The sequence below is a fragment of the Jaculus jaculus genome, chromosome 5, assembly GCF_020740685.1.
Source record: "Jaculus jaculus isolate mJacJac1 chromosome 5, mJacJac1.mat.Y.cur, whole genome shotgun sequence".
NCBI lineage: Eukaryota > Metazoa > Chordata > Mammalia > Rodentia > Dipodidae > Jaculus > Jaculus jaculus.
In genome coordinates this window covers 105198537-105223139 of record NC_059106.1, presented here as the reverse complement: position 1 = coordinate 105223139, position 24603 = coordinate 105198537, and the positions used below count along the sequence as shown (strand labels likewise).

Below are 24603 nucleotides of genomic sequence, written 5' to 3'. Positions count from 1 at the left end.
GCCTGCAAAGCCTAAGGACCAGTTTGATTTCTCCAGTACCCACGTAAGGCAGATGCACATGGCAGTACGTGCACCTGGAGTTCATTTGCATTCCCAATCTCTTTCCCTTTCTCTCTGTAACAAACACACAGATAAATAAATAAAATAAAGTGTATATTTATACACTAGTCAAATATCAACATATTTTTTAAAAATCCATGAAACTTGGACTGAAAAGATGGTTCAGCAGTTAAGGTGCTTACCTGCAAAGCCTAATGACCTGGGTTTGATTCCCCAGTACCTACATAAAACCAGTGGTGCATTTGCAGTGGCTAGAGGCCTATTCCTTCTCTTTCTCTGCAAACAAATAAATAAAATTAAAAAATCCATGAAGCTTTGGATTTGATCCTTAGCACCAGGTGTAGTGGTCTACTCATGTAATCCAAGCACTCAGGAGGTGGAGGCAAGAGGATCAGAAGTTCCAGGTCATCTTCTGCTATACAGCAAAGTTGAGGCCTGCCTATCTCTAAATAAATAAATTAGTGAATTAATACAACAGCTGGATATGGCAACTCATGACTTTAATCCCAGGAGACAAAATCAGGGAGGTTAGGAGCTCAAGGTCATCTTATTCTATGCAGTGAGTTTGAAGCCAGCCTGGGCTACATGAAACTCAGAAGAGAGAGCCCTGGAGGAACTGTGACTCCTTTGTGCAAATTCATACAGCCAGAAAGCCAGATTATTCAGAATCCAAGGAGTTTCCATGGCTTGAGTATTCTTGCCTGCTGCACATCATCTTCCTCAGGTATGTGCACATGGCATTGTGACAAAGAAATAGCACAAAGGATATAGATGGATCCAGGCATGGTGGTGCATGTCTTTAATCCAGTTTGCACTAGGGGGGTGACCCATACTTCAAAAAAACAAACAAACAAAAAAAGGAGACAGAAGGGAGGCAGTGGGTGGATGCCTACAGCCTTGGTAGTGATGTCTAGATACCACTTTAGGTGCAAGAAAAATTAGGGAGAGAGGGTCTAGAGAAATAGCTTAGTGGTGGTTAAAGGCACTTGCTTGCAAAGCCTGATGGTCCAGTTTCAATTCCCCAGCACACATAACAGATTCACAAAGTGGCACATGCATCTGGAGTTCATTATGAAGCGGCAAGAGGCTCTGGCACCCCATTCATTCTCACTGTCTCCTTTCAAATAAATAAAAATTTTTAAAGAGATGGGTTGGAATGATGTTTTTTTTTAAATTATTTATTTATTTATTTGAGAGTGACAGACACAGAGAGAAAGACAGAGGGAGAGAGAGAGAATGGGCGCGCCAGGGCTTCCAGCCTCTGCAAACGAACTCCAGACGCGTGCGCCCCCTTGTGCATCTGGCTAACGTGAGACCTGGGGAACCGAACCTCGAACCGGGGTCCTTAGGCTTCTCAGGCAAGCACTTAACCGCTAAGCCATCTCTCCAGCCCTGGAATGATGTTTTTAGTGGTTAAGGTACTTGACTGTGAAGCCTAAGGACCCAGGTTCAATTTCACAGTACCACGTAAGCCAGATGCACTAGGTGGCTCAAAGGGTCTGGAGTTTGTTTGTAGTGGCTACACACCCTAGAACATCTATTCATTTTCTCTCTCTCTCTCTCTCTCTCTCTCTCTCTCTCTCTCTCTCTCCCCCCCCCATCTATCTGTTTATCTATCTACCATCTATTTATCTATCTGCCTCTTTCTCTCTCAAATAAAGAGAGCCAGACATGGTGGTACATGCCTGTAACTCCACCAAGTAGGGGCTGAGACAGGATCAAAAGTTTCAAAATAGCTTGGGCTACATACGTTCACAAACAATGTTCACTTTGTGAGACGCAGAGAAACAAAAAGCAGAGTGGGGAGGGGAGGAGTTTAAGGAAGAAGAGGAGAACAAGGATGAGGAAAAAAGTGAGCCAAAAAAGGAAATGGAACCTGGGGCTAGGGTGATGGCTCAGCAGGTGCAACCTAAGAACCTGAATATATATTCCTAGTACACACATAAAGCCATGTCCCTATAATCCTGCAACTGCACAGGCAGAAAGAGACAGGTTCCCAGGGCAAGCAGGACAGCTAGTCCAGCTGAATTAATGAGCTGTGAGTTCAGGGAGAGAACTTGTCTCAGTAAATAAGATGGAAGCCAGGCATGGTAGTGCACACCTTTTATCCCAGCACTAGGGAGGAAGAGGTAGGAGGGTCACGCTGAGTTCAAGGCCACCCTGAGCCCATTCTCTCTCTCTCTCTCCCTCTCTGCCTCTTTCTTGCTCTGTCTGTCGCTCTCAAATAAATAAGAAAACAAAATTTAAAAAAAAAAAAACTATTAAAAAAGGGGGCTGGAGAGATGGCTTAGCGGTTAAGCGCTTGCCTGTGAAGCCTAAGGACCCCGGTTCAAGGTTCAATTCCCCAGGACCCACGTTAACCAGATGCACAAGGGGGCGCATGTGTCTGGAGTTCGTTTGCAGTGGCCAAAGGCCCTGGCATGCCCATTCTCTCTCTCTCTCTCTCCCTCTCTGCCTCTGTCACTCTCAAATAAATAAGCAAACAAAATTAAAAAAAGAAAAAAAAAACAACTATCAAGGACACCCTGAGACTACATAGTAAATTTCAGGTCAGCCTGGGCTACAGTAAAACCCTACCTTGAAAAACCAAAATAAATAGATAAGATGGAGCAACAGAGGGATACACTTGATATCAACCTCTGCACTCACAAATACACACACACACACACACACACACACACACACACACACACACCACAAGCAAAGAAAATGTAGCCCTAGAGGGCAGGATATCAGGAATAAAGCCAGGTGGGGATACCAGCAACAGCCTGGATAAAGGATTGGGTCACTGAAACAATGGTGGACAGGGATCTCAAGACTTTTTGTTTATTTATTTGTTTTGTTTTTCTTTTTGACAAAGGATCTCATGCATCCCAGGCTGGCTTCAACACACAATGTTGCCAGGGATGACCATGAATTTCTACTCCTGCCTCTACCTTGCAAGTGTTAAGATTCCAGAAGTACACTACCATACCTGCCTGGTTTACAAGATGCTAGGAATCAAACCCAAGGATTCCTGTATGCTAGGCAAGTCCTCTACCAAGGAATTACATTCAGCCCTCTTTTTTTTTTTTTTTTTTTTTTTTTTTTTTTTGAGGTAGGGTCTCACTCTAGCCCAAGCTGACCTGGAATTCACTATGTTGTATTGGGGTGGTCTCAGACTCATGGCGATCTTCCTACCTCTGACTCCTGAGTGTTGGGATTAAAGATGTGCAGTACCATGCCTAGCTCTTAGGGGCCCCCCTTTTGGTTTTTCAAGGTAGGATTTCACTCTAGCCCAGACTGACACAGAATCCACTATGTACTCTCAGGGTGGCTTTGAACTCATGGTGATTCTCCTACCTCTGCCTCCCAAGTGCTGGGATTAAAGGCATATACCACCAAGCCCACCTAGCCCTCTTTCTGGCCCTCAACTCACTGTAGTCCCAGAAGGCATTAGACCTTCCATCCTCCTGCTTCAGCTTCCCAAGTAGTTGGGAATACAGGTTTGTGCAAGACCATGCTTTTCAAAGCATTTGATTTTTTAAAATTATATTTATTTGCAGAGAGAATGTGGTAGTTTGAATAGATGTCTCCAAATAGATTCATGTCATTCCTACCATAAACTGTCTGGTTTGGAGGTTCATCCCAGCGACCTGAGGCAGTCTGCTATAGAAATGGTACCAAGGAACAGGGTTGCTGAGATGAATCTGGCCATGTGGATTTTGGTCTTTTGGAACTTGTGTGCTGGAGGAATGAGAAACTTGATGCTTGCAACTGAAGATACCCTCTAGAGTGGTAAGCCAAGTATTTTGGACTATACTGATGAGAGTTTGAAAATAATAAGTGCAAAGAGAATTGTGTTTGGAGGCTCAGTTTATGAAGATTCTAAGGAGAAGGAAACACTACAGAGAACTTTGTTGGAACTAGGCTACTGGCTTAAGGGCTGGTTGTATTCTGCTATCTATGCCTAGACAGTTTGATCAAGGTTAAATTGGTAATGGGTTGATGTGCTTGGCTAAAGATACAGGTCTGGAAGATTTAAGATTTTTTAAGTTGGAAAGACTAATAAAACAAGTTTAAAATTTATTGGCACAGAGACTGGATTTAGGTTACTAAAGTTGCTATTGTCAAACACATTAGCAATCTTACAGAAGATGGCCTAACTACTTTACATTAAAACAATGGAGAAAATGCCTGAGGTGATTCCATTCCAGAAAAACTACATGGTAGGAATGCAAACTCTTTTTGAGAGATCTGAAAAGAAGGAACACCCTCTTCAAGGTTACAATTTATTTTGTCCCTGAATTAAGAATATGGCTGTGTCCTGCACATGTGGTATTGGTTTTGGAAGCATAAAAAAATGTTGGGCTGGCGAGATGGATTAATGGTTAAGGTGCTTGCCTATGAGTTCTAAGGACCCAGGTTTGATACTCTAGATCCCACATAAGCCAGATGCACATGGTGAGGCATGCATCTGAAGTTTGTTTGCAGTGGCTAGAGGCCCTGGTGTGCCCATTCTGTCTATCTCTCTGTTTCTGTCCTTTTCTCCCAGATAAATAAATAAAAATAAAATATATTTTTTTAATGCATGTAGTGTATAAAATGTGCACAGTTCCAGGAGCCACGTAAGGCATAGCATGATGACCCTGACAGGCTGACAAAGCCACTGGAAGATGGACCGTGGTTTGCATGGAGGCTTGAAAATGTTTTGGATATACCAGGACTGTGCAAGGGCTACCATGGGGCACTGTTGGCCTGGGATGATGGAAGTTTTCCGGCTATTCAGCCCAGCTGGAGGGGCAAAACTGGAAAGTTTGGAGTTTGTCAAGTCACTGGTTACTGAGAACTGCCTCAGTTCTGCCTGGGGTTCCTGGAATATGCTTGCTTGCTTGCTTTTGGTGGTGGCTTTTCACTCTCTCTGTGCATGGACCTGTGAAAAGGAGCCAACTTCTGCCATTATGGAACTTCCCCTGGGTCTGATCAGACTTGAACTGTGGCTACTTGATGTTTGCTTGATTGTTGTTGAGTCTGCATTGTTTCAGTCTCTCCCTGTTATGCCTTATACCCATTGGAAATGTTTACTCTGTGCCTTTATGTGTTGAAAGTATATAATTTGTTTTCATTTTACAGGACTCACAGTTAAGAGACAGTCTTAAATCTCAGATAAGACTAGGGACTTTGGAACTATCTTAAGTTGCTAAAGACTATGGGGACCTTTGAAACTGGACTGAATACAATTTACAATGTGAGATGGTTATGAATCTATTCAGGGCCAGGGGCAGAATGTGATAGTTTGAGATGTCCCCCAATAGATTCAGGATATTATTAAAGTTCCTTAGATCTCCAGCTGTCTGGCTGGAGGAGTTGTCACTACCGTTGGACCCTAGGGTCCACCCCTGAGGTGTGTTTGGGGAATTCCAGCCTAAAATATGCAAAGTGCCTGAGTCCTGCCTGGGGTTCCTAGAGTATGCTTGCTTGCTTTTAGTGGTGGCTTTTCTCTCTGTGCATGGCCCCTGTGAAAAGGGGCCAACTTCTGCTATTATGGAACTTCCCCTGGATCTGTAAGCTTCAAATAAATGCCATTCCTCCCATAAACTGTGTCTGGATTGGAGGTTCATCTCAGCGACTTGAGGCTGTCTGCTACAGAAAGAGAGAGAGAGAGAGAATTAATGAGAATGGGTGAGCCAGGGCCTCTTGCTGCTGCAAACAAACTCCAGATGTATGCATAACTTTGTGCATCTGGCTTTACGTGGGTACTGGAGAATCAAACCTGGATCATCAGGCTTTGCAGGTAAGTGCCTTAGCTGTTGATTCATCTCTCCAGCCCTTCAATGTATTTTCAATATATGATTCTTTCAATTTACAGTGAGCTTATCAGAACATAACCTCATGAGGGACCAAGAAACATCTACATGTTTACTGAATGCTCACAAGGCAGCAAGCCCCATGACACCAGATTCTCAGAACAATTTTGGAAAGGTGTTTCCATTTCAAAGACCTAGAATAACAAGTCCTAAGGGAGAAAAAGGCACTTAGTGGGGATCAGCCCAGGTGCTGTAGTTCACAGCCTCACTCTTACTGCTCCCTGTACTGCTTCTCTGAAACCCAAGGCAAACTTGACAACACATAATCTTCAGATTTCCTATAGTAATCTGGAGATTGAAGTTTTTCTCTGTGTGGTGGGTGGAGGCATTAATGTATGTTTGTGTGTGTGAGAGAGCACACACATGAAGCAAGTATGCACACACATATATGGAAATTATAGGTCAATATTAGGTGAGATGTATCCTTCTATTGCTTTCCTCCTTACTTATTGAAACAGGGTCTTTCAAAACTCACAAATTTCACTAGTCTAACTAGCCAGCTTCTCCTGAGTAATGGGATTACAGGCAAGCTCTGCCACAACTGCTTAACAATTACTTGGGTAGTAGAATACAAACCCCTAGGTCCCCATACTTACATACTTTACTGACTGAGCCATTTTCCCAGCCCCCCCCCTTTTTTTTAAGGTAGGGTTTCACTCTAGCCCAGGCTGACCTGGAATTCACTATGTAGTCTCAGGGTGGCCTTGAACTCATAGCGATCCTCCTACCTTTGCCTCCTGAGTGCTGGGATTAAAGGCATGTGGAACCACGCCTGGCTGCCCTTTTTTTTTTTTAATAGAAAATCAGATCTTTCCTATTTTCTACATGGGGGTAGAACCCGAAGCTTCATGCATTCAATCACTCTGCATCCCTAACCCAGTTGAATGAATAAATATATTTTTTATTTAGAATCAAGGTCTCTCAGCTGGGCATGGTGGCCCATACCATTAATCCCAGCATTCAGGAGACTAAAGTAAGAGGATTGCTATGAACTTGAGATCATTCTGGGCTAGAGTGAGACTCTACCTCAAAAAAAAAGGAAAAGAAAAAGAAAAAAAAGCAGGGTGTGCTGGTTACACATCTTTAATCCTACCACATCAGAGGCAGAGGTAGGAGGATGGCTGTAAATTTGAGTCCACCCTAGACTGCACAGTGAATTCCACGTTAGCCTGGGTTATCATCAGATCACACCTCTAACAAACAAACAAACAAAGAAACTAAGTCTCACTTATGTAACCTATGCTGCTCTCAAACTCACTCTGTAGCCCAGTTTGGCCTTAAATTTGCAATCCTCTTGCCTCAGAATCCCAAGTGTTGAGATAATAGATGTGTTTCATCACATCTGGTTGTTTGGTGTGTTCACCCACCTGGGTGGGTGGGTGGGTGTGTGCACACGCATCTCTCTTTCTGATAGGGTCTCACGTAACCCAGACTAGCATCAAATGATATACAGTTTAGGATGGTCTTGAATTTCTTTTTTTTTTTTTAATTTTTTGTTTATTTATTTGAGAGCGACAGACACAGAGAGAAAGACAGATAGAGGGAGAGAGAGAGAATGGGCGCGCCAGGGCTTCCAGCCTCTGCAAACGAACTCCAGACGCGTGCGCCCCCTTGTGCATCTGGCTAACGTGGGACCTGGGGAACCGAGCCTCGAACTGGGGTCCTTAGGCTTCACAGGCAAGCACTTAACCGCTAAGCCATCTCTCCAGCCCTGGTCTTGAATTTCTAATCTGCCCACTGAAGTTCTGAGATTACAGGCGTGTGCCACCACACAAGGTTATGTGGTGCTGGGGATAGAACACTGGGCTTCACACATGCTAGGTGAGCATTCTGTCTACTAGCCACACCCCCAGCCCACACTTGATCTCTTGACCATTAGACTTCTGACCCCAGACTAGGAGGATATCACTCAGTCCAGAAAGAAGAGGGCACAACAGTTACCACTCACCTTGGTGTATCCAAGGCTCGGATGACAGTTGAGAGCAGTCGACCATCTCTTGAAGTCACCTGTGCTACATACTGGGGTGGCCCAAGGCCTGTAGACTCCACAACCTTGGAGAAGGCGGGGCTACCAGAACAGTCACATAGGGATCCTGGGAGGTGGCAGCAATCACCTGTCGTCATGGTCCTCAGGGCCTCAGGCCCATGGTCGCTGGAGCCTGCAGAGAGGCCAGCAGTGAGATCAAAGGTAGTCAGAACAACAGATTAGCAGTTGAGTCTTTTCTTTTTTAGTCTCACGCCATAGCCCAGGCAAGCTTGGAACTTAGGATCCTCCTACCTTATCCTTCTGAATGCTGGGATAACAGGCCTATGCCACGATGCCTGGATCTTGTCAGGGATCTAGGGACTATAGACAAAGACTTGCGAGCCAGGCGTGGTGGTGAACACCTTTAATCCCAGTAGCTGGAAGGCAGGGGTAGCAGAATTGCCATAAATTCAAGACCACCATGAGACTACATAGTGAATTCCAGGTCAGCCTAGGCTAGAGTGAGACCCTACGTCTGGAAAAAAAAAAAAAAAAAAAAGAGAGAGAGAGAGAGAGAGAGACTTGCCTCTTTGAGCTTCCAGTTGCCCCATATGTAAAATGGAGCTATGAGAACTCTATGAGCTGTATCCAACGTAGGCCAGGCCTGGAGGACAATGGGGTTGGGTTATATTCTAATTCTAGGAAATAGGCACGGCCCTTCCTTCAAAGCTAAAAACAACTTTCATGTCCTATTTCCAGACATAGAAATAACAGTTGACAGTTATTAAGTACCTACTGTGTGCCTTTTCCAGGGTCAGAACCATACTATCCTACTAACCATGTAATAAAGACTTGTTCTACAAGGACTGGATTCTTGGAGGTAGACCCAAAACATACCAACCTGCCTTTTTGTTTTGTTTGTTGGGGAGGGGGTGGTGGTCTAAGAAAAACAACAGATATTGTTTCCTGCAGCCCAGGTTGGCCTCAAATTCATTCCTTGAACTTCTGGTCCTCCTACTTCTACTAGGCACTGCCACATCCAACTACCAACCTGACTTTAACTGGAGCAGAACAAAACTAGAAGGGAGCTGTTAAGATGGGCTTGGTTGTTAAGTGTGCTTACTGCACAAGCTGTGAGGATCTGAGGGGACTGGAGAAAGCCCAAGACCACCAAAGTTGGAATCTCCAGATCCCATGTAAACAGCTGGGCATAACCATGCATGCCTATAACTCCAATCCCACAATGGTGCAGAGACCCAAGAATTGTCTAAGTGCCACAATGAGACTAAAAAAGAAAAGACTCCAGCTCAAAACAAAACCAGACAGAAGAGAAATGAGAAATGGAGCAAGACACCCAATATTCCATTTGCCTGCCTCTCACCACAGGCACACCACATCACACACAACAAACAAAGCTAGAAGGAGGTTAAGAGAGATGGCTCAGCAATTAAGGCACTTGCCAGCAAAGCCAAAGGACCCAGGCTAAATTCCCCGTACCCATGTAAAGGGGAATGCACAAAAGGTGGACCATCTATCCAGAGTTCATTTGCAGTGGCTAGAGGCCCTGGTGTGCCCATTATATCTGCCTCTTTCTCTTTGTCTCTCAAATAAGTTTTTGTTTATTTGTTTTTTGAGGTAGAGTCTCACTCTAGCTCAGGCTAACCTGGAATTCACTATGTAGTCTCAGGGTGGCCTTGAACTCACAGTGATCCTCCTACCTCTGCCTCCCCAGTGCTGGGATTAAAGGCATGTGCCACCAAACCCAGCTCAAATATTTTTTTTTTTTTTTTTTTGGTTTTCCCGAGATAAGGTCTCACTCTAGCTCAGAGTGACCTGGATCTCATTCTTTAGTCTCAGAGTGGCCTTGAACTCACAACAATCTTCCTACCTCTGCCTCCTAAGTACTGGAATTAAAGGCGTGTGCCGCCACACCCAGCTCAAGTAATTTTTTTTTTTCGAGGTAGGGTCTCACTCTAGCTCAGGCTGACCTGGAATTCACTATGGAGTCTCAGGGTGGCCTCAAACTCATGGTGATCCTCCTACCCTTGCCTCCCGAGTGCTGGGATTAAAGGCGTGTGCCACCACGACTGGCTCAAATAAATTTTTTTTAAAAGAGGGCTGAAGAGATGATTTAGCTGCTGTTTTTTGAGGTAGGGTCATTGCAAAGCCTAAGGATCCAGGTTCTATTCCCCAGTGCCCACATAAAGCCAGATACACAAGGGGCGCAATGGCTGGAGATCTGGAATGCCCATTCTCTCTGTCTCTACCTGCCGCCCCTATCTAAAATTAATTAATTAATTAAAATATTAAAAGAAACAAAGCTAGAAGGAGTAAGTCTGTAACTTGGTGGTAGACTGCTTGCCTAACATGCTCAAGGCCCTGGATTTTATTCCCAGCACCACAAAAAAAAAAAAAAGAAACCACCACAACAAAGCATAGAGCTAGAAACTTGGCTTTACATTCACAGATCAGAATGGCGAAATCATTCTAGCATTTGTGTACTGCTGAGGACCTCAGTTCATTCTGGAAGAAACAGTCCAGGTTCTCAGTCCCCAAAAGATCATAGGAAACAATGGCTAACTATTCTAAAGTTTGCTCTGGATGACTTAAGTCCTCTCCCCCCTCTCTCTCTCCTCTCTTCTCTCTCTCTCTCTCTCTCTCTCTCTCTCTCTCTCTCTCTCTGTTTTGATATAGGGTCTCACTCTAGCCCAGGCTGACTTGGAATTCACTATGTAGTCTCAGGGTGGCCTTGAACTCATGGCAACCCTCCTACCTCTGCCTCCTGAGTGTTGGGATTAAAGGTATGCATCATCTCATCTGGCTTTTTTTTTTTTTAAGATAGGGTCTTGCTCTAGCCAGGCTGACCTGTAATTCACTGTAGTCTCAGGGTGGCATTGAACTCATGATGATCCTCCTCCTTGGACTCCCAAGTGTTGGGTTTAAAGGCATGTGCCACTATGCCCAGCCCTCTTTTTTTTTTTTTTTTTTGAGGCCAGGTCTCATTCTATCCCAGCCTGACCCAAAACTTACACTGCAGCCCAGGGTAGCTGGTGATACTCATAGTGATACTACAGCCTCCCATAACTTTTTCTTTCTTTTTATTTTTACTTATTTATTTGAGAGAGAGAGAGAGAAAATGGACACATCAGGGCACCTAGCTGCTGCAAACAAACTCCAGACATGTGCACCACCTTATGCTTCTGGGTTATGTGGGTCCTGGGGAACCAAACCTTGGTCCTTTGGCTTTGCAGGCAAGTGCCTTAACCACTAAACCATGTTTCCAGCTCTCTTTCTTTCTTTCTTCCTTTTTTTTTGAGGTAAGGTTTCATTCTAGCGGATGCTGACCTGGAATTCACTATGGACTCTAACGGTGGCCTCAAACTCATGGCAATCCTCCTATGCCAGCCTCCTGAGTGCTGGGATTAAAGGTGTGTGCCACAAAACCCAGCTTCTTCTTCTTCTTCCTCCTTCTCCTCCTTCTTCTTCTTCTTTTTTTTTTTTTTTTTGGTTTTTCAAGGTAGGGTCTCACTCTAGCTCAGGCTGACCTGGAATTCACTACATAGTCACAGGGTGCCTTGAACTCTACATAGTCACAGGGTGCCTTGAACTCATGGCAATCACCTACCTTTGCCTCCAAGTGCTGGGATAAAAGGCGTGTACCACCATGCCCAGCTTTTCATCTTTTGAACGATTTATTTTATTTATTTGTTAGCGATAGAGAGAGGGGGAAAGAGAAAGAGTGGGTATGCCAGGGCCTCTAGCCACTGCAAAGGAACTACAGATGCATGTGCCACCTTGTGCCTATGGCTTATGTATGTACTGGGGAATCAAACCTGGGTCCTTAGTCTTCACAGACAAGTGCCTTAACCACTATGCAATCTCTTCAGTCCTTTTTTTTTTTTAATTACTTGCAAGCAGAGAGAGAGAGAAAGAGAGAAGATAAGAGAAAAGAGGAGACAAAGAGAATGGGCATGCCAGGGCTTCTAGCCACTTAAGACTACAGATGCATATACCACCTTGTGCATCTGCCTCTATGTTGGTCCTGGAGAATTGAACTGTGGTCTAGGCTTTGCAGGCAAGTGCCTTAACCACTGAGACATCGCTCCAGCCCACTTTTTATTTCTTGAAACAGGGTCTCACTGGATTACCCAAGTTGGCCTGGAACTTATTTTGTAGTCCAGGCAGATATTGAAGTCCAGACCTTTATTTATTTATTTTTTATGTTTGATTTTTTGAGGTAGAGTCTCACTAGCTCAGGCTGACCTGGAATTCACTATGTAGTCTTAGGGTGGCCCTGAATTCACAGTGATCCTCCTACTTTTGCCTCTTTAGTGATAGGATAAAAGGCGTGGACCACCATGCCTGGCTGAAGTCCAGATCTTTTTGCTTCAGCTGAAATTAGCTGGCAGGACAGGCCTGTGCCATAAGGTCTGGATGATCTGAGAATTCTAAGTAACAGGGGCCTATCCAGAGACCCCTTAAACACCAGTACAAGGTGCCCTGGAGCCAAGGATTACTGGTCCCATGTTTTTAATTTTTTTGTTTATTTTTATTTATTTATTTGAGAGCGACAGACAGAGAGAGAAAGAGGCAGATATATATAGAGAAAGAATGGGTGTGCCAGGGCCTCCAGCCACTGCAAACGAACTCCAGACGCATGCACCCCCTTGTGCATCTGGCTAATGCGGGTCCTGGGGAGCCGAGCCTTGAACCGGGGTCCTTAAGCTTCACAGGCAAGCGCTTAACCACTAAGCCATCTCTCCAGCCCTACTGGTCCCATTATGTCCAAGCCCCAGTACCTTTGTCTTCAAGGACTAAACCTGTAGCCACATACATAATGTTCAGGTCCTAAGTTTGTTTTTACCAACTCCGTTAGCCAAAATCAAAGACCCAAAGAAAGATAGACAAAAGCATGTGAATAATTATTATTATTATTATTATTATTATTATTATTATTATTATTTTGCCCTGTGACAATCTGTTGACAGCTCAGTGTTCCCTGAACAGCTCAGCCAGAAACCCAGCATGCCCTTCTTGGCTAGCCAGTGTAGGTCAGATAAGCAAGTATCAGCCAAAGGCAGGAGGAAGGCTATGCATCTGAGATAATAGTAGGGCATCAGCCAGGCCTGTCCTGTTGTGTACAGTATTGTCCTCAGTGCTTGTAACCAGACTGTTCAACTCAGCAGTCAGCCAGAAAGCTTCTGGGCCCTCTAAGTGAATCATCAGAAAGTTCTCCTGACCCTTTAAGGATAGATTTTAGCAACTCTTTTGAAGAGAGAAAGAGAGAGAGGGAGGGAGAGGGAGGGAGGGAGGGAGGGAGAGAGAGAGAGAGGGAGGGAGAGAGAGAGAGAAAGTGTGTGTGTGTGTGTGTGTGTGTGTGTAGGCCTTTACTTATATGGAAGCATATGGAGACCAGAACACAACCATGAGTATTATCTTCAGGAGCACTGTCCACATATTTTTCAGACAGGGCCTTTCACTGGCCCAGATTTCATCAATTAAGGTAGACTGGCTGGCCAGCAAGCTCCATAGATCCTCCTATCTCTACCTCCCTCATGCTGGGATTATACTCATGTATCCCCACCCCTGGCATTTTACACAGCACTGGTGCTTGAACTCAAGCCCTCTCGTTTGCAAGGCAGGCACTTAACCCACATAGCTATAAGCTATCTCCTCAGCCCTTGGGATTGTTTTAGCTACTTTAAAACATTTTATTTTTATTTATTTATTTGAGGAGAGGGAGACAGAAAGAGAGAGATAGAGAGGGGGGAGGGAGAATGGGTGCCCCAGGGACTCCAGCTGCTACAAATGAACTCCAGATGCAGGAGCCACTTTGTGTATCTGGCTACATGGGTCCTGGAGAATTGAACCTGGGTCCTTTAGCTTTGCAGACAAGTGCCTTAACAGCTAAGCCATCTCTCCAGCCCCCCCCACCCCACTTTTTGTTGTTTTTGTTCTGTTTTGTTTTTTGAAGCAGGTTCTCATGTAACCTAGGCTATACAGCTGAAGATGACCTTGAGCCTCCACTCCTCCTGCCTCCACTTCCAGAGTGTTGGGCTTACAGGAGTGTGCCACCAGACCTAGTTTTATGTGGGACTGGAGATGAAACTCAGGGTCTCACACGTTAAAAAAGCACTCTACTAGCTGGGTGTAGTGGTGCGTACCTTTCATCCCGGCAAAGGGGAGGCAGAGGTAGGAGGATTACTATGAATTCGAGGCCACCCTGAGACTACATAGTAAATTCCAGGTCAGCCTGAGCCACAGCAATACCCTACCATGAAAAACAAAAACAAACAAAACAAATTAATAAAAAGCACTCTGCCTCTCTCCCCACCTTTTTGTTTTTTGGCTTGTGTGTGTATATGTGTTATGCACATGTATGTGCCTATGCAGCACTCCATGTGCTCATCTGTGGTGGGATATATCTACAGCAGAGCCAAAATCTTCTGCTGATTTTTTTCTTTTTCTTTTCTTTCTTCCTTCTTTCCTTCTTCCCTTTCTTTCTTTCTTTCTCTCTCTCTCTCTTTTTTTGAGCTAGGGTCTCACTCTAGTCCAGGCTGACCTGGAATTCACTTTGTAGTCCCAGGTTGGCCTCAAACTCATGGTGATCCTCCTACCTCTGCCTCCCAAGTACTGGAATTAAAGGTATGTGCCACCATGCCTGACTTAGATTCAGTTATTTTATTATTTTTATTTTTGTTTTTTGAGGTAGGGTCTGTCTCTATCCCAGGCTGACCTGGATTCATTATGTAGTCTCAGGCTTGCCTTGTATTCAGCAATTCTCCTACCTCTGCCTCCCAAGTGCTTGGATTAAAGGTGTGAGCCACCATGCCCAGCTTAGACTCATTTATTTTAATCTTTTTTTTGTTTTGTTTTGTTTTTCGAGGTAGGATCCCACTCTATCCCAAGCTAACCGGGAATTCACTCTGTTATTTTCAGGGTGGCCTTGAACTCATGGAGATCCTCCTTCAGCTGCCTCCCAAGTGCTAGGATTAAAGGCGTGTTCCACCATGCCCAGCTGTTTTAATCTTTTTTTTTAAACATTTTTTATTTGTTTGAAGGAGAGAGAGAATGGGCACACCAGGCCTTTAGCCACTACAAATAAACTTCAGGTGCATGTGCAACTTGTGCATCTGGTTTACATGAGCACTAGGGAACTGAATTTGGGTCCTCAGGCTTCGTAGGTAAGTATCCTAACCAGTAAACCATCTCTCCAGTCCCATATTTTAATTAATTAATTAATTAATTTATAAGTGTAGGGGGAAGTGCATGTGCTACTTTGTGCATATGGCTTTACTTGAGTACTAGGGAATCAAACCCAGATGGTCAAGCTTTGTAAGCAAGTGCCTTTAACCGCTAAGCCATCTCTCCAGCCCCACTGATTCTTTTTTTTTTTTTTTTTTTTTTTTGAGGTAGGGTCTTGCTCTAGCTTAGGCTGACCTGGAATTCACTATGTAGTCTCAGAGTGGCCTTCAACTCTTGGCGATCCTCCTACCTCTGCCTCCCGAGCACTGGGATTAAAGGCATGCACCACCACACCTAGTTTGATTGTTTTTTGAGCCACAGTCTCTTACTGATTCTAGATCTTTCCATACATTCTCAGGTCTCTGCACCTCTGTGAGAGTGGAGTAACATAAGCACATGGCCACACCTAGATATTTTATGTGAGTCTTGGGGATCAAACTCCATCAGTCTTTCAGGCTTCCTCAGGCCCTCATGCTTGCACAGGAAGTGCCTTAACCGCCCAGGTATCTTTCCAGCCCTATACAATCCTTTTGCCTCAACCTCCTGAGTAGAAGGTAGGAGAAATTAAGATTTCTAAAATCGTGCATATAATAATAATTAGCCATGTGAGACATGGTGGCACACACCTTTAATTCCAGCAGTCAGGAAGCAGAAGTAGTAGATTGCTATGGGTTTGAGGCTAACCTGCAACTATAGAGTGAGTTCCAGGTCAACCTGGGCTGGAGTGAGACCTTATTATGAAAACATTTATTTATTTTAATTAACAACTTCCATAATTGGAAACAATATCCCATGGAAGAGTGAGACCTTATCCCAAAAAAATATTTTTAAAAAGGGGGAGGCTAGAGAGATGGCTTAGAGGTTAAGGAGCTTCCTTACAAAGCCTACAGACCCATGTTTGACTCTCCAGATCCCACATAAGCCAGACACACAAAGTTGAGGCAAGCGCAAAGTCACACATGCCTACTAGGTGGTGAGAACATCTGTAGTTTGATTGCTGTGGCTGAGACTGTGGTGTGCCAATTCTCTCTCACTCTAAAATTAAAATAAAATAAACCAATAGAATAATTATCTAGGAGTAGTGGCACACACCTTTAGTCCCAGAACTTGGGAGTGTGAGACAGGAGGATCATGATGAGCTCAAGGCCAGCCTGGGGCTATACAGTAAGTTTCAGGATAGCTTGGGCTAGAGTGAAACCTTGCCTTGAATAACAGAATAATCATAGTTCTTGTATATTAACTACTGTTGGAGGAAAAAAAATCACAAATGCTGGTAAATCTACTAATGTCAAGCCATAAACTGCCAAGATAGTAACAGCGCCATCAGGCATGGTTTCCCAAGCCTTTCATTCGGCACTCAGGAAGTGGAGGCCCAAGGATATGGAGTTCAAGGTCATCATTAGTTACACAGTGTTCAAGACCAGCTTCAGCTACAAAAAGACTCATCTTAAAAATAAAACCTAGGGGCTGGAGAGATGGCTTAGCAGTTAGGTACTTGCCTGTGAAGCCTAAGGACCCCGGTTCAAGCCTCGATTATCCAGGACCCACATTAGCCAGATGCACAAGGGGGCGTACTTCATTTGCAGTGGCTCTCTCTATCTGCCTCTTTCTTTCTCTGTGGCTCTCAACTAAATAATTAAAAATGAACAAAAAATTTAAAATAAATAAATAACTAGGGGGCTGAATGAATGGTTTAGTGGTTAAGGCGTTTGCCTGCAAAACCAAAGGACCCAGGTTTGATTCTCCAGGACCCACGTTAGCCAGATGCACAAAGGGGCACATGTGTCTGTAGTTCATTTGCAGTGGCTAGAGGCCCTGGTGTGCCCATTCTCTCACTCTCTGTCAAATAAATAAATAAATAAAACTAAAAATATTTTAAAAAGTTAAAACTAGGGCAGGAGAGATGGATTAGCAGTTAAAGTACTTGACTATGAAGCCTAAGGACCCAGGTTTGATTCCCCAGTACCCATGTAAGTCAGATGTACAAGGTGGTGCAAACATCTGGAGTTCATTTGCAGTGGCTAGAGGTCCTGGCATGCCCATTCTCTCTCTCTCTCAAATAAATGATTTAAAAACAACTTAATATTTTTAAAAACATTTTTGGGGGCTGGAGAGATGGCTTAGCAGTTTAAGGTGCTTGCCTTTATTAAGCCAAAGGACTCAGGTTCAATTCCCCAGTATCCACAAAAAGCCAGATGTACAAGATGGGGCATGTGTCTGGAGATTGTTTGCAGTGGCTTGAGGCCATTTTCTCTCTCTCTTTACCTGCCTCTTGTCTCCAATCTTTCTCAAATAAATAAATATTTTTAAACTTTTTTTTTTTTTTTTTGGTTTTTCAAGGTAGGATCTTGCTCTAGCCCAGGCTGACCTGGAATTTACTGTGTAGTCTCAGGGAGGCCTTGAACTCACATCAATCCTCCTACCTCTGCCTCCCAAGTGCTAAGATTGAAGGCGTACACCATCACACCTAGCTAAATAATTGTTTAAAAAGCAGAAAGCAAACAAAAAGTAACATCAGCATAAGTTTAAAAAAATTTATAGAGTGTGGCTGGGCATGGTGGCACAGGCCTTAAGAGGACTGTTGTGAGTTCAAGGCCAACATGGGAATACATACAGAGTGAGTTCCAGGTCAGCCTGGACTACAGTGAGATTCTACCACAAAAAAAAACCCACAAAAAATTTAGCATGTGTGTAACATTGTGATGTGTATATGTAGTATATGCCCATGTGTGTACAGACGTGTGTACCCCATGTGTCTCTAAGACAAGAGTGTCTTACTGAGCCTGGAGCTGTTTTTCAATTAGACTAGCAGACCTGTGAGCCTCAGCAACCCTTCTGTCTCTACATGCTTAGTACTGGGTATACAGGCATATACAGCCTGCACAGCTTTTTATATTGGCACTGGAGACTAAACTCAGGTCCTTATGTTCACACAGCAAGTGCTCTGAGCTGCTTAGCTATTTCCCCAGTGCCAGGTTTATTAAACATTGTGTACTATGCCAAGCAATCTGCCGACAGATTAATCATCTCACTGAACTTCAAATAGTTGGCAGTTGATAAGTGTCCCCTTCACAGGTCACCTTCCTAAAATAGCTCTCCCTGACATTCTTGTTAAAATGCCATAGATAGCCGGGCGTGGTGGTGCACGCCTTTAATCCCAGCACTTGGGAAGCAGAGGTAGGAGGATTGCCGTGAGTTCAAGGCTACCCTGAGACTCCATAGTAAATCCCAGGTCAGCCTGGGCTAGAGTGAGACCCTACCTCAAAAAAAAAAAAAAAAAAAAAAAAAACAGCCATAGATAACCACAATACCCACCTCACTGTTTGGGGTCTCCTTTCTGAAATGCTACATTTGTTCATTCACTTGTTTAACCATGCTTGTCTTCCCATTCTTTATGCGTGTGTGGTGGTGGTGAGGGGGAGATACTCATGTGCCATGGTGTGCATGTGGAGAAGGTCAGATAACAACCTCAGATGCCAGTCCTTGCCTTCTACCTTTGAAGTAAGGTCTCATTTTCACTGCTATATTCAATTCACCAGGCTAACTTGCCCACCAGCTTCCATGAGATTCCTGTCTCCACCTCTCTTCTGGATACAAGTGAGCTGGGATTAGATGGCTTTACATGGGTTCTGGGTATCTTAACTCAGGTACTATGCTTGTATAACAAGCACTTTATCTCCTGAGTCATCTCTACAGCCCCTAGTATTGTTTTCTCCTTACATTTTTTTTGTGTGCACATATATTTATATATACATAGATACATGCACATATACATAACCCTATACACATGCACACACATATATGCATGAAGATTGGGGAAACTTAGAAGATGGTACAGAGGTTAAAGACATTTGCTTGCAAAGCCTGTTGGCTCAGGTTCAATTTTCTAGCCACAGATATAAAGCCAAATAGGCACTTACTTACAGCAGTAAGAGATCTAGGTATACCCACACTCATGCACATGCAAATAAATAGTTTGTTTTTTTTTTAATTTATTGAATGTTCTTTGGTGGGGGGAGGCGTGGATAGAGTCTCACTCTAGCCCAGGCTGACCTGGAACTCACTCTGTAGTCCCAGACTGACCTCAAACTCACAGCAATCCTCCTAGCTCCCACGTGCTAGGATTAAAAGCTGAATCATTTTTGTAATAATGAAAGACTGGGGCAAAACCCATTATATGTTGAATAAACCATGATATAGTCATACTAGAGAATATATGTAACTATTAAAGAGAATGAGTAAGCTCTAACTAAGTTATTACATACAGATAGACAGATACATAATCTAGGATATTCTGTTGGGTTAAAAAAAGGAAAAAACTGGGCTGGAGAGATGGTTTAGCGGTTAAGCGCTTGCCTGTGAAGCCTAAGGACCCCAGTTCAAGGCTTGACTCCCCAGGACCCACGTTAGCCAGATGCACAAGGGGGTGCATGCGTCTGGAGTTCATTTGCACAAATGTATTTATTTCAAGAGGGTAAGAGAGAAAGAGAGAATAAGAGGCAGAAAGAGAGAGAGAGAGAGAGGAAGGGAGGGAGAAAGAGAGAATATATGAGAATGGGTGTGGTATGCCAGGGCCTCCAGCCACTGCATATGAGCTCCAAATGCATGCACAACCTTGTGCATCTGGCTTATGTGGGTCCTGGGAAATTGGACCTGAGTCCTTTGCCTTTGCAAACAAGCACCTTAACTGCTTAAGCCATCTCTCTAGCCACCCCCCTTTTTTTTTAATTTTGGTCTTCCTGCTTTAGCCTCTCAAGTAGCTAAGATAAAATTGATGTGTACCCCCATGCCCAATGAACTATATGCTTTCAAACCTGGCTCTGCCACTGAGGTTGTAAGTCCTAGTTCAAGTTATTTTGCTTCTTTGAAACTCATTCATGTCTTTCTCTCCACCTCTTTCTTCAGTAATAGACATTAAACCCAGGACTTCATGCATAATGCAAGTGTACTATGTCTCCTGGAAGACATCTCCAGGGCTGGTGAGATGGCTCAATTGGTAAAGTGCTTGCTACACAAGCAGGAGGACCTGAATTCAGATCCCCAGCATCTACATAAGTGGTACACACCTATAATGCAAGGAGGCAGAGACAAAAAAATAATATGTTCATCATTATTTGTTAGAATACATGTGCAGCCTACTAAATTTTAATTCTATCAACAGGCTGCTGAGCTACTGTGTGCCCTTCCTCATGGCTCTGCACCAGAAGCCAAGCTCAGGTTTTTTTTGTTTGTTTTTTTTTTAATTTGAGGCAGGGTCTCACTCTAGCTCCAGCTGACCTAGAATTCACTATGTAGTCTCAGGGTGGCCTCAAACTCACGGCGATCTTCCTACGTCTGCCTCCCAAGTGCTGGGATTAAAGGTGTGCGCCACCATATGCCCAGCTCAAGCTCGTGTTGTTTTTTTTTTGTTTTGTTTTGTTTTTTTTTGTTTGTTTGTTTGTTTTGTTTGGTTTTTCGAGGTAGTGTCTCACTCTCTAGCTCAGCCTGTCCCGGAATTCACTATGTACTCTCAGGGTGGCCTTGAATTCACAGCTATCCTCCTACCTCTGCCTCCCGAGTTTGAACAGGGTATCATGTATCACAGTTATGCAGTGCTAGGGATGGAACGCAGGGTTTCATCCATGCTATGCTAGCCAAGCTCTTTACCACCTGAGCTACATCCCCCAGCTCAGAAACTAGGTTCTAAACATACCAGTTCTGCTTATTTGCTGTGCAGCTCTGGACAGACAGGGACCTAACTTCTCTGAGCCTCAATTTCATTTGGATCACAGGAACCATTTCTACTACTTCCACCCAGTATGGTTTCCGTCACACCACATAAACTACTGTTCTGAACACCATTTCCAATCCAATACACTCTGGACAGCCTTGTAAAATATTTACTACCATCCAGACAAAGCCCCTCTGAAGGAAGAAGTTACCGTAAGACATTAGCTACTTATTACTTTAGGATGGGTGCTTTCTTCCTAAGTCAGGTTCGCTTTGGGGTGACCCAATTTACAAAAAGGGAAACCGAGGCTCAGAGCAAAGCCTACTGTGGTGCCGAGGCTCGCAAACCTCTTGCAGTCCTCGAAACTGAGGTCCCTGCGTTGCGGTCCAGGCTGAGGCCAAGGGTCCAAGCCCAGAGTACCGTCCGCGGTTCGAGGTCGGGCCTTGAATTCGGGAGCCCCAGACCCGCCAGAGTCCTCATGCCTGACCCGCCATCCATGCTTACCTGCTCCGCGGCCGGGCCGGGCGCCCACGCAGGCCCCTAGGTTCTCCCTAGCCGGGGTCCCGGCCCGGCCTGGCCTGTCAGAGCCCTTCGCTCCGCTGCGGCCAGCACCTGCGTCCGGGCACCGCCCGCCTAGCCGACAGCCCCGCGGGCCAATGGAGAACGCCACTCGCCAGTATTGACCAATCATTGTGCACACGCCGCCCGAGGAGGAGGGACCAGAGGTGGTGGGGACGTCCTGGGCGGTACAGGCCGCGGCACCTCTTCGGACTCCGTCCTTGCCCTGTACTGTCCGTCCCCGCAATTGGCCCCGCCCCGTCTGCCATTCCTATCCTGGGCTGGAGAAAAACTGCGCCTCCTGCAGAACGCGGGCGTGTATTGATAAAATCAGTACAGAATTCAGTATGACCCTTGCCAAGTTATTTGTAAGTGTTCGTCAGCAGCTCCTTCACTTGTCTCATCAGTGCTGGAGGAAGGAGACATCAATCATAGGATCACATTTCACAGAGGAGAATCAGAAGTCTAGAGGTAGGTTAGGATACCATTGAGGGAGCCTAAAAACCAACATCATTTTTTCGTTTTTCATTCATGCATTTAGATTCATTAAGAAATGAGGCAAAAAGACTGATTGAGATGGGGAGGGGATATGATGGAGAATGGAATTTCAAAGGGGAAAGTCGGGGGGAGGGAGGGTATTATCATGGGATACTTTTTATAATCATGGAAAATGTTAATAAAAATTGAGAAAAAAAAAAAAAGAAATGAGGTAAAATCCGGGTTTAGTGATGCACGCCTTTAATCCCATCACTTGGGAGGCAGAGGTAGGAGGATCGCCTTGAGTCTGAGGCCCCCGTGAGACAACATAGTGAATCTCTGAGCTACAGCAAAACCCTACCTTGAAAAACCAAAAAAAAAAAAAAAAAAAAAAGGCAAAACTGGGTATGGTGGTGCATACCTTTAATCCCAGCATTTAGGAGACAGAGGTAGGAGGATCACTGTGAATTCAAGGCCACCCTGAGACTGCACAGTGAATCAGCCTGAGTTAGAGCAGGACCCTACCTCAAAAAAGAAAAAAGTTAAAATTAAAAAAAAAGAAGCAAGCTGGTCATGGTGGCGCCTGCCTTTAATCCCTAAGCACTTGGGAGGCGGAGATAGGAGTACAAGGCCAGCCTGGGACTACAGAAAGAGTTCCAGGTCAGCCTGGGCTAGAGTGAGATCCTGCCTCGACCCCCCAACCTCCAAGAAAAAAAGATAAAACAGGAAATTTTTATTGAAGTGCCCTGGCCAGCGGGGAGTGGAACAAAGAAGCGAGGGGAAAAATAACCTGAATGAAAGAAGGCAAACAGACACAAGAAGGAGACCATGCTAGATGTTTGTCACAGCCTCGAGAGTTTATTCTTACATGTAGGTTTATATAGGGTTGTAGGGGGAAGGGGACGTGGTCAGGGCGAGGAGTTGTCAGGAAACCTAGAGGGGATGTAATTAGGTGTTCATCTAATCTTGCCTAACTGGCTTAACATCCTGACTGCACCAGGTTTCACATCCTGATCATAAACTGGCCTTTTGCAAAAGATAAGATTCTGTAAGCAGTCTGCTGACCAGTTCCAGAAGTACCTTACAGAAAGCTGGATGGACCAGCTTTCTGAGTAATGAGTCAGTTTATGAGCAGGTCCAGGCAAAATGGAGAGGCTTTTGCTCTATGGCTCCCGACACTGAAGAATTCTGAATTCCTGCTGACTTCTGGAAGTGACATTCAGTTCTTGGGGTTACAAGGTTAGGGATGTAAGACTGTAGTTTGGAAATCAACTTTTCTGATTTAGAAAAGCAGTTTCTGGAGCTAGTGACATGGCTTCCCACATAAGCTCAAGGGCCTAAGGTGTCTGAAACCTCCTGAATTTGATTCCCCAGCACTTACATATACAGCCTCTCCTACCTGTGACCCCAGTCCTATGGAAAATAGAGACTGACCAATAGGTAGGGTTCTATAGGAGCAGGTAGGTGAGCAATGTAGGACACATAATGTTTTCTGGTCTCTGCATATATATCACACATCCTACACACACACACATACACACACAAAGAAAGAAAGAAAGAAAGAAAGAAAGAAAGAAAGAAAGAAAGAAAGAAAGAAAGAAAGACAGACAAAGAAAAACAAAAAAGACAAAAACAAAGAAAAGAAAACCAGTTTCTTACCCTAGTATAATGGAGGCTTCATTTGGTAGGTAGCTTTTAAAAGATTTTACAATGTATTATTAATGTCGATTTTAGTCTTCCCTCAATTTGCTAAAGCAAGCATCTTCAAAATTCAAATGAAAGCTGGGTGTGGTAGTGCATGCCTTTAATCCCAGTAGGAGTATCTCCATGAGTATAAGGCTAGCCTGGGGACAGAGTGAATTACAGGACAGCCTGTGGTAAAGTACGACCCTATCTTAAATAAAAAAAAAAAAACTCTAATGATTCTTGTGATAGTTTTTCCATGTGTATGTGTGTGCATATGTGTATATGTACACATGTTCATGTTTGTGAGCAAACGTGTATGCAGGTGTACATGCCTGTTGGAGGCCAGACATCAGCATTGGTGTCTTCTTCAATATCCTTCCACCTTATTTTGGGGAGTTTTCACTGGACCTGGAACTATATATTATGCTGTTCAGCAATCCAAGGGAATCTTCTGCCTCTTCTCCAGTTCTGGGATTACAAGGACACTCCACCAAACTCCAATTTCTCATGGGTGCTGGAGATCCAAACTCAGGTCCTTATGCTTGCTCAGCAAACTTTTTACCAACTGAGCCATATCCCAGGTTGATGATTTTTATATTTATTTATGAGAGGGACAGAGAGAGAGAAAGAAAGAATGGGCCAGCCAGAGCCTCTAGTCACAGCAAATGAACTCAAGGCAAATGTGTCACCTTGTGCATTATGTGAATTATGTGGGCACTGAGAAATTGAACTTGAGTCCATAGGGCTTCACAGTCAACCACTTTAACTGCTAATCTATGTATTACCACTTTAACTGCTAATCTATCTATTCAGCCCTGATAATTTCTTTTTAAACTTTTTTTAATTTGGGTTTTTTAAAATATTTTATTTATTTATTTGCAAGCAGAGAGATAGAGAAGAGAGACAGACAGAGAGAGAGAATGTGTGTGCCAGGGCCTCTAGCCACTGCAAATGAACTCCAGATGCATGTGCCCCTTATGCATCTGACTTACATGGGTCCTGGGGAGTCAAACCTGGGTGCTTTGGCTTTGTAGGCAGATACCTTAACCGCTAAG

The 24603-nt window shown here is 44.3% G+C and overlaps 1 protein-coding gene across 2 annotated transcripts in view; it reads right to left on the bottom strand.

The window, feature by feature from the left end:
- The window catches only part of Marchf2 (membrane associated ring-CH-type finger 2), a 36945-nt gene extending 15467 nt beyond the window's left edge, over positions 1-21478 (bottom strand). For both annotated transcript variants that reach the window (XM_045151174.1, XM_004672201.2), the window contains exons 1-2: positions 21332-21478; positions 7855-8065 (exon numbers count right to left, since the gene is read on the bottom strand). In XM_045151174.1, coding sequence (XP_045007109.1) covers positions 7855-8030 — 176 coding nt within the window. In that variant the 5' untranslated portion in view covers positions 8031-8065; positions 21332-21478. The remainder of the gene's footprint in view (positions 1-7854; positions 8066-21331) is intronic.
- Between the last annotated feature and the right edge of the window lie 3125 nt (positions 21479-24603).